General features: G+C 35.6%; 1 protein-coding gene across 1 annotated transcript in view; it reads left to right on the forward strand.

Annotated features, from left to right (window-relative positions):
- The window catches only part of LOC111142031 (pleckstrin homology domain containing A5), a 239,541-nt gene that overhangs the window by 190,788 nt on the left and 23,847 nt on the right, over window positions 1-24,906 (forward strand). Inside the window, exons 16-26 of the mRNA XM_022494952.1 lie at window positions 284-364; window positions 5,600-5,635; window positions 6,147-6,209; window positions 7,613-7,693; window positions 7,828-7,977; window positions 16,580-16,681; window positions 20,197-20,308; window positions 21,433-21,479; window positions 22,282-22,470; window positions 23,308-23,425; window positions 23,467-23,585. Of these exons, the coding sequence (XP_022350660.1) occupies window positions 284-364; window positions 5,600-5,635; window positions 6,147-6,209; window positions 7,613-7,693; window positions 7,828-7,977; window positions 16,580-16,681; window positions 20,197-20,308; window positions 21,433-21,479; window positions 22,282-22,470; window positions 23,308-23,425; window positions 23,467-23,585 (1,098 nt within the window). The remainder of the gene's footprint in view (window positions 1-283; window positions 365-5,599; window positions 5,636-6,146; window positions 6,210-7,612; window positions 7,694-7,827; window positions 7,978-16,579; window positions 16,682-20,196; window positions 20,309-21,432; window positions 21,480-22,281; window positions 22,471-23,307; window positions 23,426-23,466; window positions 23,586-24,906) is intronic.

Genomic DNA, 24,906 nt, shown 5'->3' on the forward strand with positions numbered 1-24,906 from the left:
AGAATATTCATCCACTATATTCATTATATTTATAAAGTAAAACCTAGTTGCAGCAATATTGCAATTAGTAAGCTTTTCTTTAACCTGGGAAGTACTTTACAGCATTTAATACTTGCTTGAAATGGTTTATATAAGTTAAAATCTTTACAACCTTGGGGTAAAATGTAAACAACTGCACTATTAGGAAGATATTAAAGTAGAGGCTATATTTACAGTGTCGTCTTTCAAATCTAGCTGTGCTGTAAACTGATGTTTGCTGTATGCTCCTCCTGATTTGAAATAGATGAAAGAAAATGAACCTATTATCACCATGGTTCACACAATGATTGAGAACTCGGCGCTAAGACCCCAACTGTACCAGCAAGTAAGGTCTCGGACAGTGAATGATACTGCTTTATCATCTGCAAAATCCCTCAGTGACAGTTTTGGTTTATCCCCAGAGTTACTCATAACATTAATGTTTTCTTATTTCATTTTTTTGTTTCTGTCTATTTGGAAAAATGCAATTCATCCATGCTTTTTAAGATGCTGCAGTATTCTTAGCATGGCTTTGCTGAACATTTTGCTGTTGAATATTAAGTGTGCCATTTTCCTGAAGTTTTTGTGCAGAGTATTTGATTGATATGTACTTGGAGGTCTGCAGTACATTTGCAAAATTTTTACTAGATTGCCATTAATTTCGGTTAACTCTAAAAACATTAGAACTGATTTCTAGGGAAGAGTTTTAAAAAATCTTTTTTTTCCTTTTAGGGACAGCCCCTATCCCACCCTACCCCACCCCACTCTTAGGAATAGATAATATTTGTATGGGAGTTATTGAAATCTAGTTTCTATACTGTGGTATAGTAAGACCTAAAGAGAGCTACTTCTTGAAATACTGGGAATATCTTCTCCCTGTATTCTTAACCTGTCATTTTTGTGCTATCATATACATCATCTTACGTCATTCTTTTCCCTAACTCAAAATAGATGCCATGGAGCTGGCTGGCTTTAATTTAGGACCTTCGTAATCTGCAGATCTGCAAAAGAAGTCATTGTATACATTCCTATCCAGGTGTTTTTTTTGTTTGTTTGTTTTGGGTTTTTGTTTTGTTTTGTTTTGTTTTGTTTTTGTATTTCATGGTCTAAATGTTCTTAGCTGTGCTGCAACATCAGCTTCTTCCACTTCAACACCTTCAAATTACTGTGGCCGATGACCTGTTACAATACTTTAAAACTCATACAGAAGAAGAAAAATTAACTAACATGAAAAATGAATGTGTTTTGATTAAAATACAAGAAAGCACCTAGTAAAACAAAGCACCTTGAACTCTCTGGCTTTCCAGGCCTCTGGTTTGCTTTAGTCCTCTTGGGATCAGCATCACTGACAGTGGCCGTACAGCGATTGGTAGGACTGCGAGGGGACTCTTATTTCTGAGCAAAGCTTTCTATCAATAAAGAAATGAAGTGTTAAATATTTAAAGTTAAACAGCTTTACTTTTCAAAGGAAAATGAAATCTTTGTATTTTTAAAGTAACCAGATTGGAGAACCTTGACACTTCATTCCAAAATGCCACTGCTGAGAACCTTTAGCCCTTGTTCTGGAATTGATACCTTTCTCAGTGGTGACTGAAGCTGTCACTTTATCATTTTATATAATGCTAAATGACAAGAGATCAAAGGCATGTTGCTATAATAGGTTATATTTTCAGTAAGAATAATAGCCTGGGTTTTCAGTTTGGTTTGGATTGGCTTTTCTTTTTTATATTGATCAGTAATCAGGATTGATGATGCAGAAGTCATTGCTGATTGAAATTACCTAGTTGCACTAAAAGTTCTAACCGGAGTTCTCCCAAAGTGTGGCAGTGTCTGAGAGCAGCCTAACATACTGGTGTCACTGACCAGAACTATAGATTTATATAAATATATTTCCTCGTTATTATTTTTCCTTATTAAGTATATGAACACTTGAAAGAAAAAAACTAAAATTGTACAAAGAGATCTGAATGGCTAACATCAGCACCCATTCGTGGGCATGAGATAGGCCACAGATCACCACATAATAATCCCTGTTGGCTCTCAGTCCTATATAGTTGAGGTGTCTTCAGGCAGTCCTTTTTTAAAAAATCAGCCATTAATAAAGTACTTAATTGTTACGGGACGCCACTGGTGGATAACAGTGACCTTCAGACACACTTCCTAAACCCTGTTTATTAATTCGCATCAATTGAAATTAGATCTTATTTTTTTTCTTCCGATTTCCATTACTATGTTCTTATCCAAAGGAAATCTTCATGGAAGTTTATATTGTACACTCTTACAATGTGCTTCTCTGACATTGCATCACAGTGCTGTGTTATAGGTTCCTGAAATACAACTGAAAATACAGTGGCGATATCATGTTTTATGATCTGTTACTCTGAATCATAGCCATTGGGGTTTCTCGCAGGAGAACCTTTATGTTTGCATTTTCTTAGAAAAAAGAGGACATCAGAAAAATTACCTGTGCGGAAATTTTTTTAGAATTGGTAATATAAAAAGGACTTAAAGCTGAATCAAAACAAATGCTAAATCAGTGCATATTGTGTTGAAAGATTCCTCTACATTTAATAATCATTCTACCATCTTTCACAATTACATTTTTGTACTAGAGTTTTTATAAAATAATCATAAATACTTGTTTTTAAAGGTACAGCTAATTTTAGCAAATACCTACGGTCCTGTGAGCATTTTTTGAGTCCTCATAAAATGTCTAATTTTATCAGATACTTCCCCAAAGCCCTTTTTTGGGGTTTATATACATATTTATGAATTTTAAAATACATACATAATGTATATTTAAAAACGATACTGTAGAAAGTTAGATTTTTATTAACAAAAGTAATTTAATGCCAGCCCCATGTTTTTAAGTATTGTTAGATATTTTATTATGAAGAAGCTCTTTCTAAATATAGCACATATTCTCATGTATATATGTCAGTAATAAAGTTTGTATAATACACTTCTCAAATTGAAGCTTGAGCATGCCTCAGCCTTTCAAAATTCTACATAGCCCATTTTTATTTGCTTTTCTAGTGTCGTGAGGTACTTCAAAAAAAGGTATTCAAACCCAGAATTTTTTTCCTTTTGCTAGAGATGAGTTTGAAAAATGATGAAAAGTGTTGCCATGAAACATGATTCTTACGCAGAACTTAATGAGAATATTCATGAAATTACCTTTTTCCTTATTAGTAGGATTTTCATAATGATGAGTAAGTAAGCAAACTTCTTCAATTCTAGATAGAATTTTTTTAAGTAATCTATACCCATCTTAAGAAGAGCCTCAGTAGGGGTACCTGGGGGGCTCAGTGGATTAAGCCTCTGCCTTCAGCTCAGGTCATGGTCTCAGGGTCCTGGGATCGAGCCCCTCTGCTCAGCAGGGAACCTGCTTCCCCCTCTCTCTGCCTGCCTCTCTGCCTACTTGTGATCTCTGTCTGTCAAATAAATAAAATAAAATCTTTAAAAAAAAAAAAAGAAGAAGAGCCTCAGTAATTATTATCAGTAATGAAAAATAGGCCATGCTTAAAAGTTAATTATTTAAAGAATAATCTTGTTTCCTTATTCTTTTCTTCTGATAGCTGAAAGCAATATATCGTGCAAGGCTGATTATTTTAAGATTTTGTTAGTGTCTAATAATGAATATTTTTATTGAATAATTTGATAAAAAGTTTAAATTAATTTTTTAGTGGTCCTAAAAACAGAGAAACAATGAAACAAATCTAACTTATTGTGCAATATATTTATATGGCTATAAGGATCTATCACTCCTGGGCGCCTGGGTGGCTCAGTGGGTTAGGCCACTGCCTTCGGCTCAGGTCGTGATCTCAGGGTCCTGGGATCGAGTCCCACATCGGGCTCTCTGCTCAGCAGGGAGCCTGCTTCCCTTCCTCTCTCTCTGCCTGCCTCTCTGCCTACTTGTGATCTCTCTCTGTCAAATAAATAAATAAAATCTTTAAAAAAAAAAGGATCTATCACTCCTAAATGATAACACAATACACATTTTTTTATTAATTTGCCAACTGATGTGAAAATGAATATGCAGTAAGATTTCCTAAATAAAAACAGTATACTAAGGGCTGCCTGGGTGGCTCAGTTGGTTAAACCGCTGCCTTCGACTCAGGTCATGATCCCAGTGTCCTGTGATAGAGTTCCGCATGGGATTCGTTGCTGGGCGGCAAGCCTGCTTCTCCCTCTGCCTGCCCTGCCTGCTGCTCCCCCTGCTTGTGCGCTCGCGCTCGCTCTCGCTCGCTCTCTGACAAGTAAATAAATAAAATCTCTAAAAAAAAATAGTATACTAATACCCTAATACTAATATACTAATACTAATATAAAAAATTTATATTACACATTGCTATATTTCCATTTTAAAATCCTAGTCATTTTTCTGTTGACTCTGGGATATAGGATAGAATTCATATTTTAATCTAGGTATAGCACTATTCACTAGTTACGTCCAAATTTTACATTCCATGGTTTAGTAAAGCTGTTTTGTATTTAACTTTAAATATTAAGTGTATTTGGACATTTAGAAGCTAAAGGCTTTACATCTCTAATTTCTTATAAATGAGAAAATTTAATTTTGGCATTATCTTAATTTTTTATTATGACTCTAAGCATTTTAAAACTTTTCATCACTTTTTTTTTTTTTTTCCAGAAAAGAGTACAAATTATTTTCTAGGTGCTTTAATTGAGAATGACTATTGACACTTTAGAACATATTCAATGATCTTTATTTTAAAATAGTGTGCAAGTATTCTGACTTTTGTCATTAAATTCATTTTTCATGTGATAATTCATTTCTATGAAAGTTTTGTTTAATCACTGCATACCCTTAAATAGTCAAAGATTCATTTGCATGAGGATGTGAAAGTAATGTCTTGAAATGAAACATATAAATCCAGGATTTCTTACTGTATGTTTGTAATGCTTACATTTTTAACCTCCTGATACCCACATTTCTAGATCAATTCAAAGTTACCTGCTGTTTAAATTATGCCTCCTTTTGAAGATGTAACTGGCAAGCAGTATTTTAGAGTGGACATATATAGTTATAACATTTTTTATCATTTTTATTCATTTATATGTGTTTATATGAAGTTTAATTTTCCAATCTAGAATATAGTGGGGATACATTACTCCCATCCCCACTTTGAGAAAAAGTGTGCCATTTAGTAAACATGCAATGAGCCCAAGTAAATTTTTCCTGCTATGTTTTTGTAACTGTCTTAGCAGTCTATATAAAGTCAAAAGACAAGAGAGCGTGAAATATTGCCTGCAGAGGCTATGATGTTACCTGTGCTGTAACTGACGGGGATGGCTTTTGAAATCTTGATTAACACAAGCAGAAATGAAGATTTGTTTGACCAAAAGATATTGGGAAGAAGCCGAAGAAAGGATGTTTAAATGCATTGAACAGTAATTTCTTACAGTACCATAAGATAAATGGTGTCAATGAACACATATAAACTTTTTATGAAATTTGATTATCCATAGTTTACAACATAGGCTTTCAGTTTTATGAGGTTTTGAATGAGTTTCCTCTTTTCAATTAAATCCATCCTTTTTCCCCATTATCTTTTAGTTCTTAAGACAGAAGAGCAAGATAAGTTTATATTGTGTATGTGTGTTTCTATATTATGTATATGTATACAGTATGTTAAAGGTTTTGTTAATAAAGTTGTACTGAGATGTGTTGGCATTTGAGTGTACACATACACAGTTGTGTGATTATGTGTATACCGTGAAGGATGGTTTTGACTGCTGAAATATGCCTGGTTTGAATATTTGATTCAGTACAGTTGCTATGATTGTATTTTGTCAATTTTTCACTAAAATAATGTGTGTCTTACAAATGGAAAATGTAAGGTGCTGTATAATTTGTTTGACCAACTTATTATTTTGTTTGACAAGCTTTAAGTTAACACCATTTTATGTATCTTGCATATTGTATCACTGTTAAATATTTTTCTACTTTTGTAATGATCTGTGTTTGAATTAAACTTCTTAAAGTATAAGAATCATTAAAATCCCATTTTTGTTATTGTTATATAAATCTAAAATGTTAACTTATAGGCTAAATATTTTTTAATATTATTTTTAAACTTGCTCCCTGACCTTTTTTCCTATAGCTGTCACAAGATGAATGTAGAGGCACGTTATATAAATACAGACCTGAAGAAGTAGATATCGATGTAAGTGTCAGTATACTATGTATCTTGTCAGTACTCTGTTATATTCTCTGCCAAAACACTGGAAATAAGCATGACAAAAACTTCCTCTTCCTCCCTTGCCCTCTAAAATGACATCAAATAAAGTAGCATTTTCTTCTTTTACACTTGGGTTAAATTAAATCATCATTCCTCTATTCTGTAACAACCACTCCCCCCATAATTAGCAGTTGAGCAGACTAAGAATCACTTAAAGGAAAGTAAGACATTTCTAATCACAGAAAGTATGGAGGACTGGAGACAAAGTAAAATTGTCAGTCTTCTAGAGAAAGTATCAGCCTCTGAAAGTTCTGTCACTACTTCCTTTTTAAAATTTAGTCTTACTTTTATTGTATTTTAGATTGGTTGGCTTACAGCATTATATCTTCTCATTTCAGTATATTGTATTTGGTATAGCTTGAGTTTTGTCATCTAACAAAGATAGGTGGTTACTTTAAGAGATACACAGCAAAGAAAGTGAAGTCTCCAGTTTCTCGCCTACTTATCATTATGCAGTCAAGTTTGGGGCATATTTACATGGTTTACTGTAGTATTGAAATTTTCATGGAGTATCCATATATTTAGATTTGTATATATATAAATCTAAAATGTTAACTATAGGCTAAATATTTTTTAATATTATTTTTAATAATACTCTGATTCTTTTATAATTTTTAATAATATTCTGATTCTTTTATAATTAAGAAATTGGAGTAATACCAAAAATTTCAAACAAACTATTGAAAATGATTTTTTTCTCCATTTAGCAAATTTATATTTGTATTATTGAAATTAGAAGCAATCTTTTGCTTACATTTTCTAAACATAAGAGCATAATTTTTAAAATATAAAAACAGAATCCAGTTGATGTTTTCATTAAGGAGGTAAAACCACCCTGAAATAATTTAAAGTTATATGAGACTGCTTGATTACTAACAATATCTCAAATTACATAGATTAAACAGTATGGTTGAAATGCTTTTTCACTTTATATGCATGTTTATTAAGCACTGTATCTTTAAAAGCTAATTTGGGGGCTCCTGGGTGGGCTCAGTTGGCTCATCCACCTAACCAACTGAATGGAGCCCCATGTCAGGCTCCCTGCTTGGTGGGGGGGTGCCTGCTGCTCTCTCACCTCCCCACTTGTGCTCTTTGTCACTATCCCTATCTTTCTCTCTCACAAATAAATAAATAAAATCTTTTTAGAAATTAGCAAATAAAAGCTACTTTTTATGTTACTGATTGAAATAAAAGATTGACCTCATTAGGTATTCTATGGCTATCTTCAATGTGTTTTCTTGTCACACCTTCCTTGAGTTACAGGACTACCTACCGCCAGTTACAGGAAAAATTAAAAAATTGCTAACAGATTTTCTCTTAAAACCTAGGCCAAGTTAAGCCGGTTGTGTGAACAAGATAAAGTGGTACATGCCCTGGAAGAGAAACTTCAGCAACTCCACAAGGAGAAAGTAGGACAACCCTATTTATTATATACAATTGATGTTACTTTTTATGCTTCTTATCAGGGCACTGATAAAACGAAAGTAAAAAGAATTAATTTGATGATGCAGAACATTAAGTGTAATTATTTTTATTATAATAGTACACGCTTGAGCAAGCTTTGCTATCAGCCAGCCAAGAGATAGAAATGAATGCAGATAACCCAGCAGCCATTCAGACCGTGGTGCTGCAGAGGGACGACCTACAAAACGGACTGCTCAGTACATGCAGAGAACTCTCCCGAGCCACTGCTGTAAGTAGCAGAGTTTTTCTAGAAGAGTCACTGAGATACTATACACTTTTTTTTCCTTTTTTCTATTTGTTTCTATGTAATTTCACTGTCTTTAGTTCTTTTCTATAATGAGAAATTAATTTGTTATTAACTAATAAAAATTAAGGGGCGATTTGTTTTCTGATGGAAAATAAATACAATTATTTCTCTTACGGTAAGCATTCTTTTCCTTGTGAGATAGTTGTTTTGTAAGGGAGATAAATAATCCGTTTATGTATTATTCAAATGAAAACTTAGTAAATATGTTAACATTTATTGCATTAAGAAAATAAGTATTTCAGGACACCAGCCAGGCTCAGTTGGTAGAGCATGTGACTCTTGATCTTGGGGTTGTGAGTTCAAGCCCCGTGTTGGGTGTAGAGATTACTTGAAAATAAAATCTTAAAGGGGCACCCAGGTGGTTCAGTTGGTTAAGGCATTGCCTTCGGCTCAGGTCATGATCCCAGAGTCTTGGGATCAAGCCCCACTTTGGGCTCTCTGCTCAGCGGAGAGCCTGCTTCTCCCTCCCTCTCCCTGCTGCTCTGCCTACTTGTACTCTGTCTCTGTGTCAAATAAATTAAAACCTTTCAAAAATAAGTAAATAAATAAAATCTTTTTTTTTAATCAACTATTTCATGGATTTTAGGGGAATTAGAATAAGTTTGAGAAGGTGGTAATTCGATTCATTTAACCATTTCACTAGGAAGCCGTTGACATCATTTCATGGCTGCAGTGTGATTTCAGGTTGGATATTTCCATCATTTCATTTGATTCTCTTAATTATACTGTGTTGTTCATATTTTAAGAATTTAATATCCTTTCAGTTGTGGTCTCCTTGAAATTAGAACCCTATGTCATTTATCTTTGTCACTCTAGCATCCAGTACTGTAGGATATGCATTAAAAATTTGATGATTGAGGGGCACCAGGGTGGCTCAGTCAGTTATGTGTCTGACTCTTGATTTCAGCTCATGTCCTGATCTCAGAGTTGTGAGTTCAAGATTTGTGTTGGGCTCCATGCTCACTCAGCCTTTCAAAAAAAAAAAAAAAAAAAGGTGATGATTGAACCAAATGACTTACCCAGTGTTAAAAGCTAATAAGTGCCGTGCCTAGAATCAAAACTCCTATCTTCTGAGCATAATCCTGAAGACTTAAATCTACATAGATTTCTCTAATAGAGTCACAAAGAAAATACAGGCACCTGAAATGTCTACAAGGACGTAGTCACTTAGTTCACCAATGGTCGGTAGGATTTGGATAGGAAGGAGCAGTAAAGGGTAGTCCACACAGGATAAAATGCCTCGAACCACAACAAAGAAATGAGAATATGAGAGACTTGTTTGGAGAAACAAAAAATAAACGTAACTGACTGGAATAGAGGATTAGGAATATGACATTAGAAAGGGAAAATGGGGCTACACTGTCACTGCCAAGCTAATGAAAAGTTCAGTATCCCTATGGCAACCTGAGTCAAATCAAAACGTAGTTGGGTACTATTTCATGACTTGGTATCTGTTTTAGAAAATTCTCAGGATGTATAGTGTTCAACTGAACTGTTATCTTTTCCCTTACCAAATGGGTTTAGTAACTTAAATTTGGTCAGTAGGCTTAAAAATGTTCTAATAGAAATTAATCATGTTTGAATATCCCGTTTTCTTGTTGTTACCAATGTAATCACTTTCCAGGTTTCTTTTCTTTGCCTTCAGTGTTATTCATTGGTCATTACAAACTCTCAATGTGCTCTTCTAAGACATGTCTTACTACGTAGAATACAAACTGTACAACTTTTGCCTTTGTAAACGTGTTCATATTTGTAGCTCAAGCCTTACAGCATATGGTTAACACTCAGCGGATGCTGGTTAAACTTAAAACTGAATTACATTGGGGCGCCTGGGTGGCTCAGTGGGTTAAGCCGCTGCCTTCGGCTCAGGTCATGATCTCAGGGTCCTGGGATCGAGCCCCACATCGGGCTCTCTGCTCAGCGGGGAGCCTGCTTCCTCCTCTCTCTCTGCCTGCCTCTCTGCCTACTTGTAATCTCTGTCTGTTAAATAAATAAATAAAATCTTTAAAAAAAAAAAAAAAAAAACTGAATTACATTTACGCTAGCAGAATCCCAGAGGATTCCTCTGATTCTTTCACAGTTGGTTGAGGTCGTTTGTTCAAATCCAAGTCATGAGGTTTAGAAGATGCAAGAGGTATAACGTTAACACTTCCATAGAGCAGAGCTTTGATTCTAAGAACATCTCCTCACCAGATTAGCCATTTAGGTTTATAAAATTAGGATTAACACAAGGCAGACATGTAAAGCAGTGTCCCCATTATGTTTTATTTAATTGTTGATACTATATCTCTCTCTGTGAGCCCCATCCAATAACCATACCTGCTTTAAGCACATAGTGCCTCTGTGTTCTCACCTTGTTTCTACTTCTTTTTACCTAAGCCTGATTAGTGAGAAAGGTTGTAATAACAGTCGGTTACGCTTGAAATTTTTCAGTATGTCATTGTCTTAGTTTGGGGTCTTTTCTGAAAGCAGAACCTAAGATGAACTGGGCTAAGATTGTTTATTTAGGAGATGATTCCAGGATGCAGAAAGGAGAGGGTATGTGGAGAATGAGACAGGAAGGGAGAAAAAACAATGAAAGTTTCCCTACAAAGCTGGTTCCCACTGTATGCAACTGGGGACTTTGAGGAAATGAGTAGATAGCCCCGAATTTTCTACTGAAGACTGGGAGGCTATCTCTCACTCATTGGTTGAAGTTGCCCCAGTGCCCTTAATTCACCCACACTTCCAAACTGCCTTAGCTGGCTTGGCATGAGACACTGGTACCACAGTCCCTTGAAATTAGGTGGGCAAAGGGGTTATAGTGCAAAGCGCTGTCACATCTGCTACAGTTACCTCTCTTAGAATTTATATTAGGCCTCATGTCTGTATGTAAGAGAAATATTCTTAGGCTTTATCAGCTCAATGGGGGCTTCTCTTACTCTACCCAGCAATTCAAGGAAACATAATTTGTGACTCATCTAAATGGCAGCAAAATATATATGTAATTCTGTGTTTTTCACATATGTTATCCGGTTTGATCTTTAAGAAAATCCTGTGCAAAATATAATTACTATCTCCATTTATTTTCATATTTATTATTTTCCCTGCACAGATGAAAAAACTGAGGTTCGTGGAGGCTAAATTACTTGTGTTGGTGACATAATTAGTAAGGAACAGAATCAACACCTAAATCAAAGGCTTTTTCTTAGGTTTCTCTGCTTTCTACTCCATTTCAATATCTGTATGGTCACATAACATGTACTTTATGGAACTTGAAATCAAATTTAAATGATCTTACTCAAAAATCCAGAATTGGAATTTCAGAAATCATAAAACAGGTATAAAGGCCTCCCATTCACCCTGAGTCATGGTAGTAATTCGCTTATATATTTATCCACAGCAAAATAATACCAAAATACCAAGTAATAACAAAAATCAGGAATATTTCTTGGAGCAGTTACTGGGTGCCAGATTCTAAGTACTGTACATGTGCTTAGTCTCCATAACTCCTTAGCATGGGTACTATTATTACTATGTTATAAACGGAAAACTGAGTCAGAGAGATTACCCAGGGTTACAGTGAGTAGGTTGTATGTATAGACTTCCATTAAACTGATGTGTGGTCTAAGTTGGATTGTAGCTAGGAGGACCATAAGTAAAAGATTTTAGACTCCAGTGGATATACTAGAGCCTAGGGTTATAAACTTAAAAGGGACAGGGAATCAGGACAAACAAAATGCCTTGGGGAAAAGCTTGCCCATTAAATATCTTCATATACCCATTCATCCTCTATGTAATAGTTTCTGAGAATCATGGTTACAATAGTGTCATTTTTATGTAGTCCTTCCATCAATATTCATGAATTGGCATGGAATCTGTTTTGAAAGATTTTAAGATAGTTTTGTTTTTTTTTTAAGATAGATTTATTAAAGAGTGAGCACATGCATGAGCGGAAGGAGAGGCGGTGGGAACGTTCAAGCACACTCCCTATTGAGCTCTGAGCCTGATGCAGGGCTGGATCTCATGATCCACGAGATCATGACTGGAACCAAAACCAAGAGTCAGACGCTCAACCAACTGGACCACCCAGGTGCCCCAAGATAATTTTTAAATCACCTGGTTATTTTATAATTACAACACAATATCCCCCCAAAAGAGATAGTCCGCTGTCATACACCTCCTGATGTGCTGCCGTAGAAAGTACCCAGCAACAGTTGTGAGGTATTTTTTACCAGAAAATCAAATCTGCATCTCGACGAGCCTCAGTATATAACTACAAGTTTATAGAAAATAAAAGGAAACAGAGGAGCATGTAAGGAATACTGCAGGAATTCAATTAGCAAAATGTAGAGTAGGAGAAATTCTGCAGGTCGGGTAACTCAGTCTCATCCCCATATAAGTAATAAGGGCATAGAGAGGAGGATAGGGGTAATCATTTTTTACAACACTTAAGGAAGGGGCGCCTAGGTGTGTCTGTCGGTTAAGCGTCTGACTAGCATGATCTCGGGATTCTGGGATCAAGCCCCACTCTGGGCTCCCCACACAGTGGGGAGTCTGCTTGTTCCTCTCCCTCTACCCCTCCCGCTGCTCATGTACTCCCTCTCTCTCTCTCACACACACACACTCTCTCTAAAATAAATAAAATCCTTTAAAAAGCTTTTTTAAGGAATAAATATTAATGATTTTTAAAGCAAGAATTTCCATGTTGTTTTTCATTTTAAGTTTCTTTTCTTAAGAAATACATTCTGAGGGGCGCCTAGGTGGCTCAGTGGGTTAAGCCTCTGCCTTCGGCTCAGGTCATGATCCCAGGGTCCTGGGATCGAGCCCCGCATTGGGCTCTCTGCTCAGCAGGCAGCCTGCTTCCTCCTCTCTCTCTCTGCCTGCCTCTGTGCCTGCTTGTGATCTCTGTCTGTCAAATAAATAAATAAAATCTTTAAAATATATATATTTAAAAAAAAAAAGAAAAAAAGAAATACATTCTGAGAGTTCCCTGGGTGGCTCAGTCATTTAAGTATCTGCCTTGGGCTCAGGTGATCCTGGGATCCTAGAATCAAGCCCCCATTGGGCTCCCTGCTAGTGGGAAGTCTGCTTCTCCCTCTCTCTGCCACTCCCCCCCTCAGACCCCACTGGTGCTCTCTCTCTGTCACTCCCTCTATCTCTCAAATAAATACAATCTTTAAAAAAAAAAAAAGAAAGAAAGAAATACATACTGAAGTATTTATAGATGAAATTATATGATGCTTGGTATTTGCCTTAAAATAATTCCACAAAGATAGAATAAGAGTACTGTAGTACTCAAAGAATGGAAGTACTATAGATGAAACCAGAGTGGCCATGTTGTATTTAGAGTGGGTCCTACTTTTGTGTATATTTGTAAATTTCCATTGTGTGTGTCTGAGAAAACAAAAAAAAAATCCACAAAATTACTAACAAAAGTGTACTACAATAATAGGTATTTTTTTCTTTTTCTTTCCCTGTATTCTAGCTTTTCTACATTTATAAGTATATAAATTTATTACATATAAAATTTGTACAAAAAATAATAGCCACTTTCTTTGAGATGGAATATAGTTTTTATTTCAGAGATTAGAAGAGAAACTACAGAGACAAGTTAAAGATTAGAAATACAGATTACACATTTATGTGTGTGTAGCATATTGTGTAACTGTTCTCATGGCTATATTTTGTTCTGAATTGCCATTGATATTGGACAAGAAAAGGAGGGGTGCTTGGCTGACTCTGTCATTAGGGCATCCAACTCTTGATCCTTGGGGTTGTAAGTTTGAGCCCCACGTTGGGTGTAGAGAAATTACTTAAAATCTTAAAAAAAAAAAAAAAAAAAAAAAAAAGAAGAAAAGAAAGGATAGGTCTTCCTACATTAAAAACTTAGAAATGTGGGGCGCCTGGGTGGCTCAGTGGGTTAAAGCCTCTGCCTTCGGCTCAGGTCATGATCTCAGGGTCCTGGGATCGAGCCCCACATCGGGCTCTCTGCTGAGCAGGGAGCCTTTTTCCTCCTCTCTCTCTCTCTGCCTGCCTCTCTGCCTGCTTGTGATCTCTCTCTGTGTGTCAAATAAATAAAAATCTTTAAAAAAAAAAAAAACTTAGAAATGAATTATTAGTCCTATTACTGTCTTAATAAAGATCATAATATGTATTCAGTATAGCTCTACTGCTAGATATTGAAATCCTCATTTTACTTATTCCACATCCTAAAGTTAGACTGAGTCAAATTTTTGAAAATCTTCTGCCACCCCTGTAACAATTGTACACGTGTACACACATATTTTTTTTACCTTTGTTAGAGTTAACATATTCTCAGAAAAGCACCCAATTTAAGTGCAAAAATATGACTGATAAGTGCACAAATATGACTGATATCCATATCAAGGCACTGAATTTTACTAGCATGCCAGAAATTCCCCTCCCAGTGACTACTTCCCTAGCAGACCACTACCTGACTTAAACTATGTAAAAAAAGTAAGCTGCTTACTTTTGAACTTTAGAAGTTACATATATATAAATCATATATAATTATACAGTATATGTTCTTTGGCTCCTTTTAACATTGTGAGAGTCATTGCTATGGTTGTAGATTGGAAGATTTCATTTATTCTCTTAACTGTATATAGCATGAAACTTTCCATGTTTTTATCAAAAGCACTATTTCCTAACTTAATGCCTGTGATTTTAAGATAATTGTATGTTTAGAAGTCATTACCCCTTTTAATTGCCTTATCGTACTGTATATTATCTTCTTGACCAAAAAAAAAAAAACAGGTCATATTTAAAGATTTTCAGCATGGTACTTGGAGATTCATTAACGAAATGCTCAGGCAGGTATTAGGAGAAGCTGACGTTAAGCCAGTGCTGCCCCTTTGCTTGCTCTCCTCTTTTGGTTTTTGTTCTGCCCAGCCATAATCATGTTTGAGGAGCCCAGAGGTAAAGGAGAAGTAGGTAAGCCCAGCAGGAAGATGGGACTCAGTCCAAATGTTACAGTGCAGTGGCAGGACTTTGGAGGCTAGAAAACTTGAGAGTATATTGTGTTTCTTCACCTTTAAAATAATTTCTGGCTCTACAGTGTATGTTTCCTATACTTTTAGGATAAGAAAGACACGGATTCTTACCTTCCTATAAAATGTTCTTACATTTAGATGCTTCTGTAGCCTTTGGACAGTGTCTTTTTATTAGGTGTTAGGCTGGCAATGCCATCTTACTTAACTGTCGGGCTGCCATTGGGTCTGCAGATAAAAAAGTAAATAAGAAGATCAGTATCCTTATTCAGGTAAAAGTTTGCTGGAGCCAAGTGGGAAGACTAATAGTTAAAGTTACACAATATAGAGGAGATATAACTCTTTAGTCCTTTATCACTTTGCCTTTTAAAAGTTTTATTAATTGTGAAACCAGTTAAATAGATTCCCTAAATTACCTATACAATATAGAGATGATAAACCTCCAGTGGTTTATCTCTACTTTTTAAAAAATGTAATTCATTATAAAACCTGCTTAAGGAGACATCTTAGATTCAAAAAGCAATTATCCCAAATGGCCAAATTCTAACACTCATTTTAATTTTTGAAAGTATGTGGCTTGATGGGGCACCTGGGTGGCTCAGTGGGTTAAGCCTCTGCCTTCGGTTCAGGTCACAATCTCAGGGTCCTGGTATGGAGACCCACATCGGGCTTTCTGCTCAGCGGGGAGCCTGCTTCCCCCACCCCCCATCCCCGTCTGCCTCTCTGCCTACTTGTGATCTCTGTCAAATAAATAAACAAAATCTTAAGAAAAAAAAAAAGTATGTGCCTTGAATAATTTTCATTGCCGAGTTTTTAAAAATAATTTTAAGCTAGTTGCACAATATACAAAGTAAAATAACCTTTTTTTTTTTTTAAAGATTTTATTTATTTGACAGAGAGAGATCACAAGTAGAGAGAGAGAGAGAGAGGAGGAAGCAGGCTCCCTGCCCAGCAGAGAGAGCCCGATGTGGGACTCGATCCCAGGACCCTGAGATCATGACCTGAGCTGAAGGCAGAGGCCTAACCCACTGAGCCACCCAGGCAGCCCCACCCCCTTTTTTTTTTAAGATTTACTTATTTGGAGAAAAAAAAAAAAGATTTACTTATTTGAGGGAGAGAGAAAGCACAAGCGGTGGGGAGAAGCAGACTTCCCACTAAACAGGGAGCCCAAGTTGGGGCTCCAGCCCAGGAACCTGAGATTGTGACCTGAGCCAAAGGCAGTTGCTTAACCAACTGATCCACCCAGGTGCCCCAAAAGTAAAATAACTCTTTAAAAGAGAACCATTAAAAACAGACTGTTAAGATTATTAATCTTTCTTCATACTCCATACCCTCTTTCCTTTCCCAAGACTATTGGTGTTGTTAAACTGACATTTCCCATGAATTACAAGAAAAGGAAAAATGAATTATAAAAGTTTTTATTTTGCCCATTACAAACTATGCAATTTTCTAAAACCTGGAAAGCTTGTAATTGCAGTGATAACCATATAAAAGCACATTTTTCCCATTAATTAGTGCTGTTTGATTTTTAGGAACTGGAGCGAGCATGGAGAGAATATGACAAGTTAGAATACGATGTAACTGTTACCAGGAACCAGATGCAAGAACAACTAGATCGTCTTGGTGAAGTTCAGGTACAGAAGTGAATGGTTTTATTGCATTGTCTCAACTGGTTTTGACTGGTACTGTACAATCCACCTTGTTTGATTCGTGCATGCCCTTAATATTTTTTACCTTATTGGCCCCCTGAGATCTGAGTTTAAATACTTCCAATGATAGGAATCTTACTATCCCACAAAGTAGCCCATTTCTCCTTGTTTAAAAGTCCTTTTTTCTTTTGGCACATGGTATGATCCGTGTCATGTTTTTGCTCCTGCCTGCCTATATTGAAGTTAGCATTGAAGTATTGAATTAAATGGATTTACCAAATAAAGGGTAATTTTTCTTTTTATAAGATTTGTTCTAATCCAGGGCTCCTGGCCTCCTGAGTCAGTACAGTGTGCAACTCTTGATCTTGGGGTTGTGAATTTGATCCCCATGTTGGCTATAGAGATTACTTAAAAATAAAATAATAAGGGGCACCTGGGTGGCTCAGTGGGTTAAAGCCTCTGCCTTCCGCTCAGTTCATGATCCCGGGGTCCTGGGATCAAGCCCCCCACATCAGGCTCTCTGCTCGGCAGGGATCCTGCTTCTGCCTCTCTGCCTACTTGTGATGTCTCTCTGTCAAATAAATAAGATCTTTTAAAAATAAATAAAATAAAATGATAAAAACTTATTCTAATGCATTCTATATTAAATGCCTCTTTTTTTATCAAACTATTTTAGCCTGTTGACTTTTGATATGGTGTGAAAGATGCAGCACTGCTTAGCATAAAGAATCCAGTTTTGTGAATAGTCACATCTGGAATCAAGTTCCAGGGGTTAATTTTCTTGTCTTAAAATATAAACAGTAATATAGCTGTCTTAAAGTGTTCCCCTGAGAAAGGGAGATAATAAATGTTCAATAAACATAAATGATAAAAATAAAGTAAAAGTCACTTCATGCTTGTGACTATATAAATTTAACCATCTGCATTGGAAACTTTCTGAACCAACAGACAAGTCAATACAAGGACTAAAGGTTAATAAATTTGACTCTTAGAAAACCAGCTGTCCTCCATCTGTGCTGTCCAGTATAGTAGCCACTGGCTACATGCTACTGTTGGGAACTTGAAATGTTGCCAGTGTAACAAGAAACTGAATTTTTTTTTTTTAAGTTTTTTTTTTTAATTTATTTATTTGACAGAGAGATCACAAGTAGGCAGAGAGGCAGGCAGAGAGAGGGGGGGAAGCAGGCTCCCCACTGAGCAGAAAGCCTGATGTGGGGCTCGATCCCAGGACCCTGAGATCATGACCTGAGCCGAAGGCAGAGGCTTAACCCACTGAGCCACCCAGGCGCCCCAAGAAACTGAATTTTAAATTCTATTTCATTTTAGTTATCTAAATTTAAGGAACCACATGTGGCTGTGACTTCTATATTGAGCAGTGGGGTTAATACTAACTACGGTAGGGAAAGAAAAAGAAAAAAAAACAAAAACCTGAAATATCTAAGAAATAACCCAGGGGTCAGCAAACTTTCTGTGAAAGAGCAGATATTAAAGTTGTAAAAATTCATTTTTAGCTCTTAGGCCACAGCAGTTTACCTGATTTAGCTTAACAAAAACATTCATCGTGAAAATGTAACATCTACATTATAGGGCATAAGACTTGAATAAATAGAGAAGTGGAATTGGTAACCCTTGTCCATGGATGGCCTGATTTAACATTCTCTCAATGAAAATTCTTTGTATAAACTCAAATTCTGTTCGACCAGATTTCCTTTTTCTTTGAAAAAATTAGCAAAATGATACTAATGTTTTAAAGGTATATGAAGGCCACAGTAGTTATTATTTTGAAAAAATAAAGAACTAGGGGCACCTGGGTGGCTCAGTGGGTTAAGCCTCTGCCTTTGGCTCGGGTCATGGTCTCAGGGTCCTGGGATCAAGCCCCGCATCAGGCTCGCTGCTTGCCAGGGAGCCTGCTTCCCCTCTCCTGCCTGCCTCGCTGCCTACTTGTGATATCTCTCTCTCTCTGTGTCAAATAAATAAATAAAATCTTTTTAAAAAAAAAAGAAAGAACTAGAAGGCCCACTCTATGAGATATAGCACTGCACATAGACCAGTTACATAATGACTCTGCACTTTAGGATTCACAACTGTAAAATAAAAATAATAGTGCCTACCTCTATCAGTATTGTAATGACTAAATATGTTGATATTCTTGAATCAGTTAGAATAGTATCAGGCACATAAAATAAACTGTAAGTGTTTATTAAATAAATAACTAAATGGGGCATCTGGCTGGCTCAGTCGGTAGAGCAGGTGACTTAATCTAGAGGTTGTGAGTTCAAGCGCCACATTGAGCGTGGACCTTCCTTTAAAAACAATAATAATAAATTAAGTAAATAAGCAAACAATGAGGGCAACATAAACAAACTTAAAAGATGGCATGTTGGCAAGAAGTATTGTTGACCACTAAAATTCAACAAGACTATTCTGATCTGCAAGGAAATTTCTTTTTGACTTGGAGAAGCAATACGTTAGGAAAGTGGACAGAGAACATGACTAGTTAACCTATAGAAAGTAGAACAGATCGCTAACAAGTGTTTGAATATTGTTCAAAGTCACCAGGAATCAGAAAAATGCAAAATAATAAAAAATGAGATTTTCATTGTACACCTTCCAGATAGGTAAAACTTTCATAAATGTTTTAATTATTGCAAAAATAATATGTATCCTATATACATGTGCATATATCTGATTTTTATCATTGAAATTCACTCCCTAGAAGTCTGTGTCAGTATTCACATCCCTGGCTTGTTCTTGTGTTTGGGTCTTGTGTGAATACTTCCTTCTTTTATTTTGATGCTTCCAGCCCTGTGGCTTGGAAAACTGGATAACTAAGGTTACATAGTGCCTTTCTGAAGCAGCGTAGCATAATCTATATGTTTATAGACTTTAAAAGCATGTTTTCACCCCTCAGAGGACTTTAGCTGTATTGACTGTATTCTAGTATCTTCAGTTGTCAAAAACTGATACTCAGTGAAAAAAATTTTTCTGGTCAATGTGACAGTTTTGTACTTCATTGCCCCCCCCCTTTTTAAATAAATTTATATTCCAAAAAATGATATTTCTTGTTACCCAAACTATCAATAAGTCAGAGTTCTATTAGAATCTTGTCAAAAACCGATATGATCTCATTTTCTAGAACTTAGGAAATTAGAATACTTCCCATTTCTTTTTTCTTCTCCCTTAAAAATTTTTTTTAACTTGAGTTTTGTGAGTTTCTATTTTGTTCTGTTTTCTATTTTTCAGTCCCTTGTGACCAGCAGTAATGCAAGGCAAAGCTTATTGAAGAGATGTGAAATAGTGCACTTAAGTCTGAGAAATTGAATTTTTTCTCTCTCTGTTTCATCAAAGGCCACAGATGTTGCAAAATTTGGGAGAGTCAAATAGATCATACTAAATATTCTCAAAATTTGATCCACTGCAATTCTCACTTTTTAAAATATGTAATTAGTGGAATTTACAACTTTTTTTTCCCCCTATATATGGGTTCTTTTTCCTGAAAGACTGAATCAGCAGGAATTCAGCGTGCACAGATTCAGAAAGAACTTTGGAGAATTCAGGATGTCATGGAAGGACTGAGTAAACACAAACAGCAAAGAGGCACCACAGAAACAGGTGAATCAACTTTTCGCAGTAATTGACCATAATCTGATGTCTGAGTGAAATGACACGAGGCACCTGGCTGACTCAGGCAGAACAGCATTGCAACTCTTGATCTTGGGGTTGTGAGTTCAAGCCCCGTGTTGGATGTAGAGATTATTCTACAATAAATAAGTAAACTTTTTAAATAAATAAGCAAACAAACAAGTGAGTAAATGGAATGACACATAGAATTGGATTTCTTTTTGTTATTTGAATGGATTTTTGGCATCAGAAAACAGGCCTTCATGTAACATTGAATCAGTACACACATTTATAAAACAAAAAAGCAAAAGTTCACAACAAAAATTAGTTACTGTTTTTTGTGTATAATTATACACACACATAACGTTTTGCTTTTATGAATTTTTCCCCACAACAAAAAATGGAATCATTGTATACTTATTTTTCAGCAATTTGGTTTTGGCTCCTGAACAGTACAGTGCAATAATAACTGTGTAAGAATCCATTGTATAGATGGACTCTAATGTATCCATTTCTCTGTTGTTGGACGTGTAGGTTGTTTCCAGGTTTGGGATTTGTTTGTTTTTTTCTGTCATAAACCATGCTGTAATTGTATATATTAGTGTGTGTGTGTGTGTGTGTTATTGTATGTATAACTAAATGCACATGCTAGTTCTTATGTATCACAAGAAGCTGGAAATGAGCACATATCTCTCATTTTGATAGTCACAGCCACATTGCCCTTCTAAAAAATTGTACTGAATTATGCTTATATCAGTCAGTAGTGCTTCAGAAAACCTATTTCCTGGTACTCTTATTTAAACATATTTTAATTTGTATTTCAATTTGTATTTTTAAATGTAATTGGTTTCAAATCCTGAAAACATTAATTAAAAAAGGGATTAGAAACTGAAGGCTTCATTTCAAATAAATGAAATGGGGGCGCCTGGCTAACACAGTCAAAGGAGCATGTGACTCTTGACCTCAGGGTTATGAGTTCAAGCCCCCCTTTGGGTGTAGAGATTACTTAAAAATGAAGTCTTTAAAAATAAAATAAGTGAGATGAAATTATTTCTTTTTTTGTAGATTTAAATTGTTTCGTATAAGTAGTTAATATTTTATAATTTTTTTAACAGGTATGGCAGGGTCAAAGCCTTTCTCAACAGTTAAGTACAAAAATGAGGTAAGTTTGGATTGTCTATCGATATCTAAATTATTTTAAATGCGTAACACATGAATTAGAATTTGTCTTCTCTTCATAACAAAAATGTTTCCTAAATATATTTAAGGTATTGTTTTAATCTTGAAATTTCTCTAATTCAGTAATTTGATACTTCTAACAGATGTGGTTTTTCTTCCCTTAATGCAAAAAAAAAAAAAATGGAATCACTACTTTTCATATGTGTTAGAACTTTAACATTGTCATACTTTTTCTAATATAAGTGATTTGAATATTTATCATTGTTTCTTATTCTTCATAAAATTTGTAGGATGATTGATGGATAAGTTGGCTGTGTGTCATGCATACCATTAGAGAAATTACAACTACAAAGAGATACTGTCAACCTGATGGAAAGCATCCGTGGTCTTGAATTTTGTATTAAAACCAATCAAAAAGAAATTTTTCTTTATTTGGTCTATTAAAATTACAAAAAAAAAATAGTAAGATTTTTAAATTAATTATTTTCTTCTATTTTTAAAGTGAAATAACAGTAGTTTTATACATCTATTTTGATGCTAAGCTTCAGATGAAAGCTAACCTGTGTGTTACAGAAAAAAAAATTAGATAAGGCCAGATTTAAGATCCAGTTACTGGCTATCATACTTTGCATTTTTTATCTTACTGTTCAATATGAGACTTTGGCTTGGCAGTATCCCTTTAATTACCTTAAAGTGAATTTAAGTTAACTTACCATTGCAAAGAATTTAGATATACTTAATTCAATGTGCTTATCTAAATAAGGTGACTATTCTACAATCTTTAGGAAGAGGAAGTAGTCCCACCTCGTCCTCCACTTCCTCGGTCCTATGACTTTACAGAGCAGCCTCCCATAATCCCCCCTCTGCCCAGTGATAGCAGCTCCTTGCTCTGTTATAGCAGGGGCCCAGTCCATCTGCCTGAAGAAAAGAAGATTCATCAAGTTCAAGGATATCCAAGAAATGGATCTCACTGTGTAAGTGGCTTCAGTAGCCACAGAATAATCAATCATATACCTGATTTTTAAAGTTAATTTATTTTACACTCAAACGTTTTTTGGTTTTTTTTTTTATCATAACCCCACTTTTAGCCAATGTTTTTTCTATCTGTTTGTTTATATATAGTTATCATTTGTGTTTTTCCTGTTTTGGTTCTACCATTCTCATTTTTTTAAATTTTTTTACAATTTTAATACTTCATAATTTCGTATTTTTAATAAATGTTTTTGTAAAGTGGTTAATAATAGCATTTCAGGATATTAGAGGCAAAATATCTTTGGATCAGAAAGAAGTGAGAATGAAAAAAGATTGCTGCTAGGAATGATAAAAGGGTTAGGATATGGGCACTTCCACCTAGGAGAACTATTAGAGGATGTGGACATTGCCAAGGAGAGATGTTACCCATGGAAGCTGGAAATAAGAGGTTTGGGGTTAAACAAATAAATGTAAAATGTGGTAAGCCAAAAGAGAATGAAGGGGATAGGGAATAGGGCTAATTGAATTAATATGATGTATTTATTTTCAGACTTCAGATGTGCTGTGATAAAAAATGCTCTAATGACTTTGTCCCTAATAAGAATATTCTTAATTTGAAAACTGAAACTTTTGCTGGTTAAAAATATTTCAGATATTTTTTTGTTATGTTGTTATATATATATATATATATCGGTTGTGCCTGTACCCAAGATAGCTGACAGAGGCTTTTAATTTTCAGGGTTTGATTTAAGGCTTTAGAGGTAAACATTATAAAAGAAACTTGTACCAGTTTTTTGTTTTTTGTTTTTTGTTTTGAAATTGCACATGTTCCTTTCAAGGGTCCAGATTATAGACTCTACAAGAGTGAACCTGAGTTAACAACAGTGGCAGAAGTTGATGAATCTAATGGAGAAGAAAAATCAGAACCTGTTTCAGAAATAGAAACTTCCGTAAAAGGTCAGCATTTGGAGATACGTTTTATCTCCTGTGTTTTCTAGACATTTTAACAATAATAAAATCAGTGTTGGTCCAGTACATATATAAGTCCATAATCCCTAATCTGAAACTTTTGGAATCCAATGAGCTTCTGAATTCAGAAGTTTCAGGTATTAGGAAGGTAACATGACCCATAAACCATACATTACATATCATCTCAGCTAGGCAGGAGGCCACATCCCCTTCTGAAATAAATTAATATTTCTGGAATATTCACCTAAAGAGGAATAAAGACTAAAAAGCGTCCTATAAGTCCAGGTTAGGTTTTAACTGAGAAATAAGTACATCCCAGATTTTTTTTTTTAAAGATTTTATTTATTTATTTGACAGACAGAGATCACAAGTAGGCAGAGAGGCAGGCAGAGAGAGAGGAGGAAGCAGGCTCCCCGCAGAGCAGAGAGCCCAACTCGGGGTTCGATCCCAGGACCCTGAGATCATGACCTGAGCCGAAGGCAGAGGCTTTAACCCACTGAGCCACCCAGGTGCCCCCGTACATTCCAGACTTTTAAAAAGCTTTCCATTTCCTGAGGTTTTGGGGTAGGGACATTTTGGTTTTCTTCAAAACCAAAGTTATTCAGAATTGTACAAAAAGATTAAGGGCCAAGGGTCACCCTTCTGGCTCCTTTGGTAGAGCATGTGACTCTTGATCTTAGGGTCATGAGTTGGAGCCCCACATTGGGTATAGAGTTTATTTAACCAAAAAAAAGTAAATAAACAAATTCCATAACATAGTACTCTTATTGGGTGTACTCTGACTTTTTTAAGCTTATTTATATAATTATTTTTAGTAATCTCTACACACAACATGGGAGTTCAACCCTGAGGTCAAAATTTGCACACTCTTCCAACTAACCCAGGCTGGCACCCCTGATTTTTTTTTTTTTTTTAATACTGATAATTCTATAGGGTTGTAAAGAAAAAGGATAGAGGGGGCTGTAGTCAAGAATAAAAAGATAGAAAAGGCCAAATACAGTGCAATGATTCAGTCTTGTTTGGACTGTGGTTTGTTTACTTTAAAGTCAGTTAATTAACATATAATGTATTATTAGTTTCAGAGGTGGAGGTCAGTGATTCATCAGTCTCCTGTAATACCTTGCTTATTACATCACATGCCCTCCTTAATGTCCATCACCAATTACCCCATCTCCCCATCCTCCTCCCCTCCAGCAATCCTAAGTTTGTTTCCTGTGGTTAAGAGTCTCTTATGGTTTGTCTCCCTCTCTGATTTCATCTTATTTTTTCCTCTCTTCCCCCTATGATCCTCTGTTTTCTTTCTTAATTTCCACATGAGTAAGATCATATGATAACTGTCTTTTTCTTTTTTTTTCTTTCTTTTTTTTTTTAAGATTTTATTTATTTGTCAGAGAGAGAGAGCAAGAGTGAGCACAGGCAGATAGAATGGCAGGCAGAGGCAGGGAGCCTGCTTCTCCCTCTGCCTCTGC

This window comes from Enhydra lutris, unplaced genomic scaffold (genome assembly GCF_002288905.1).
Source record: "Enhydra lutris kenyoni isolate GAN:26980312 unplaced genomic scaffold, ASM228890v2 scaffoldscaffold7, whole genome shotgun sequence".
NCBI lineage: Eukaryota > Metazoa > Chordata > Mammalia > Carnivora > Mustelidae > Enhydra > Enhydra lutris.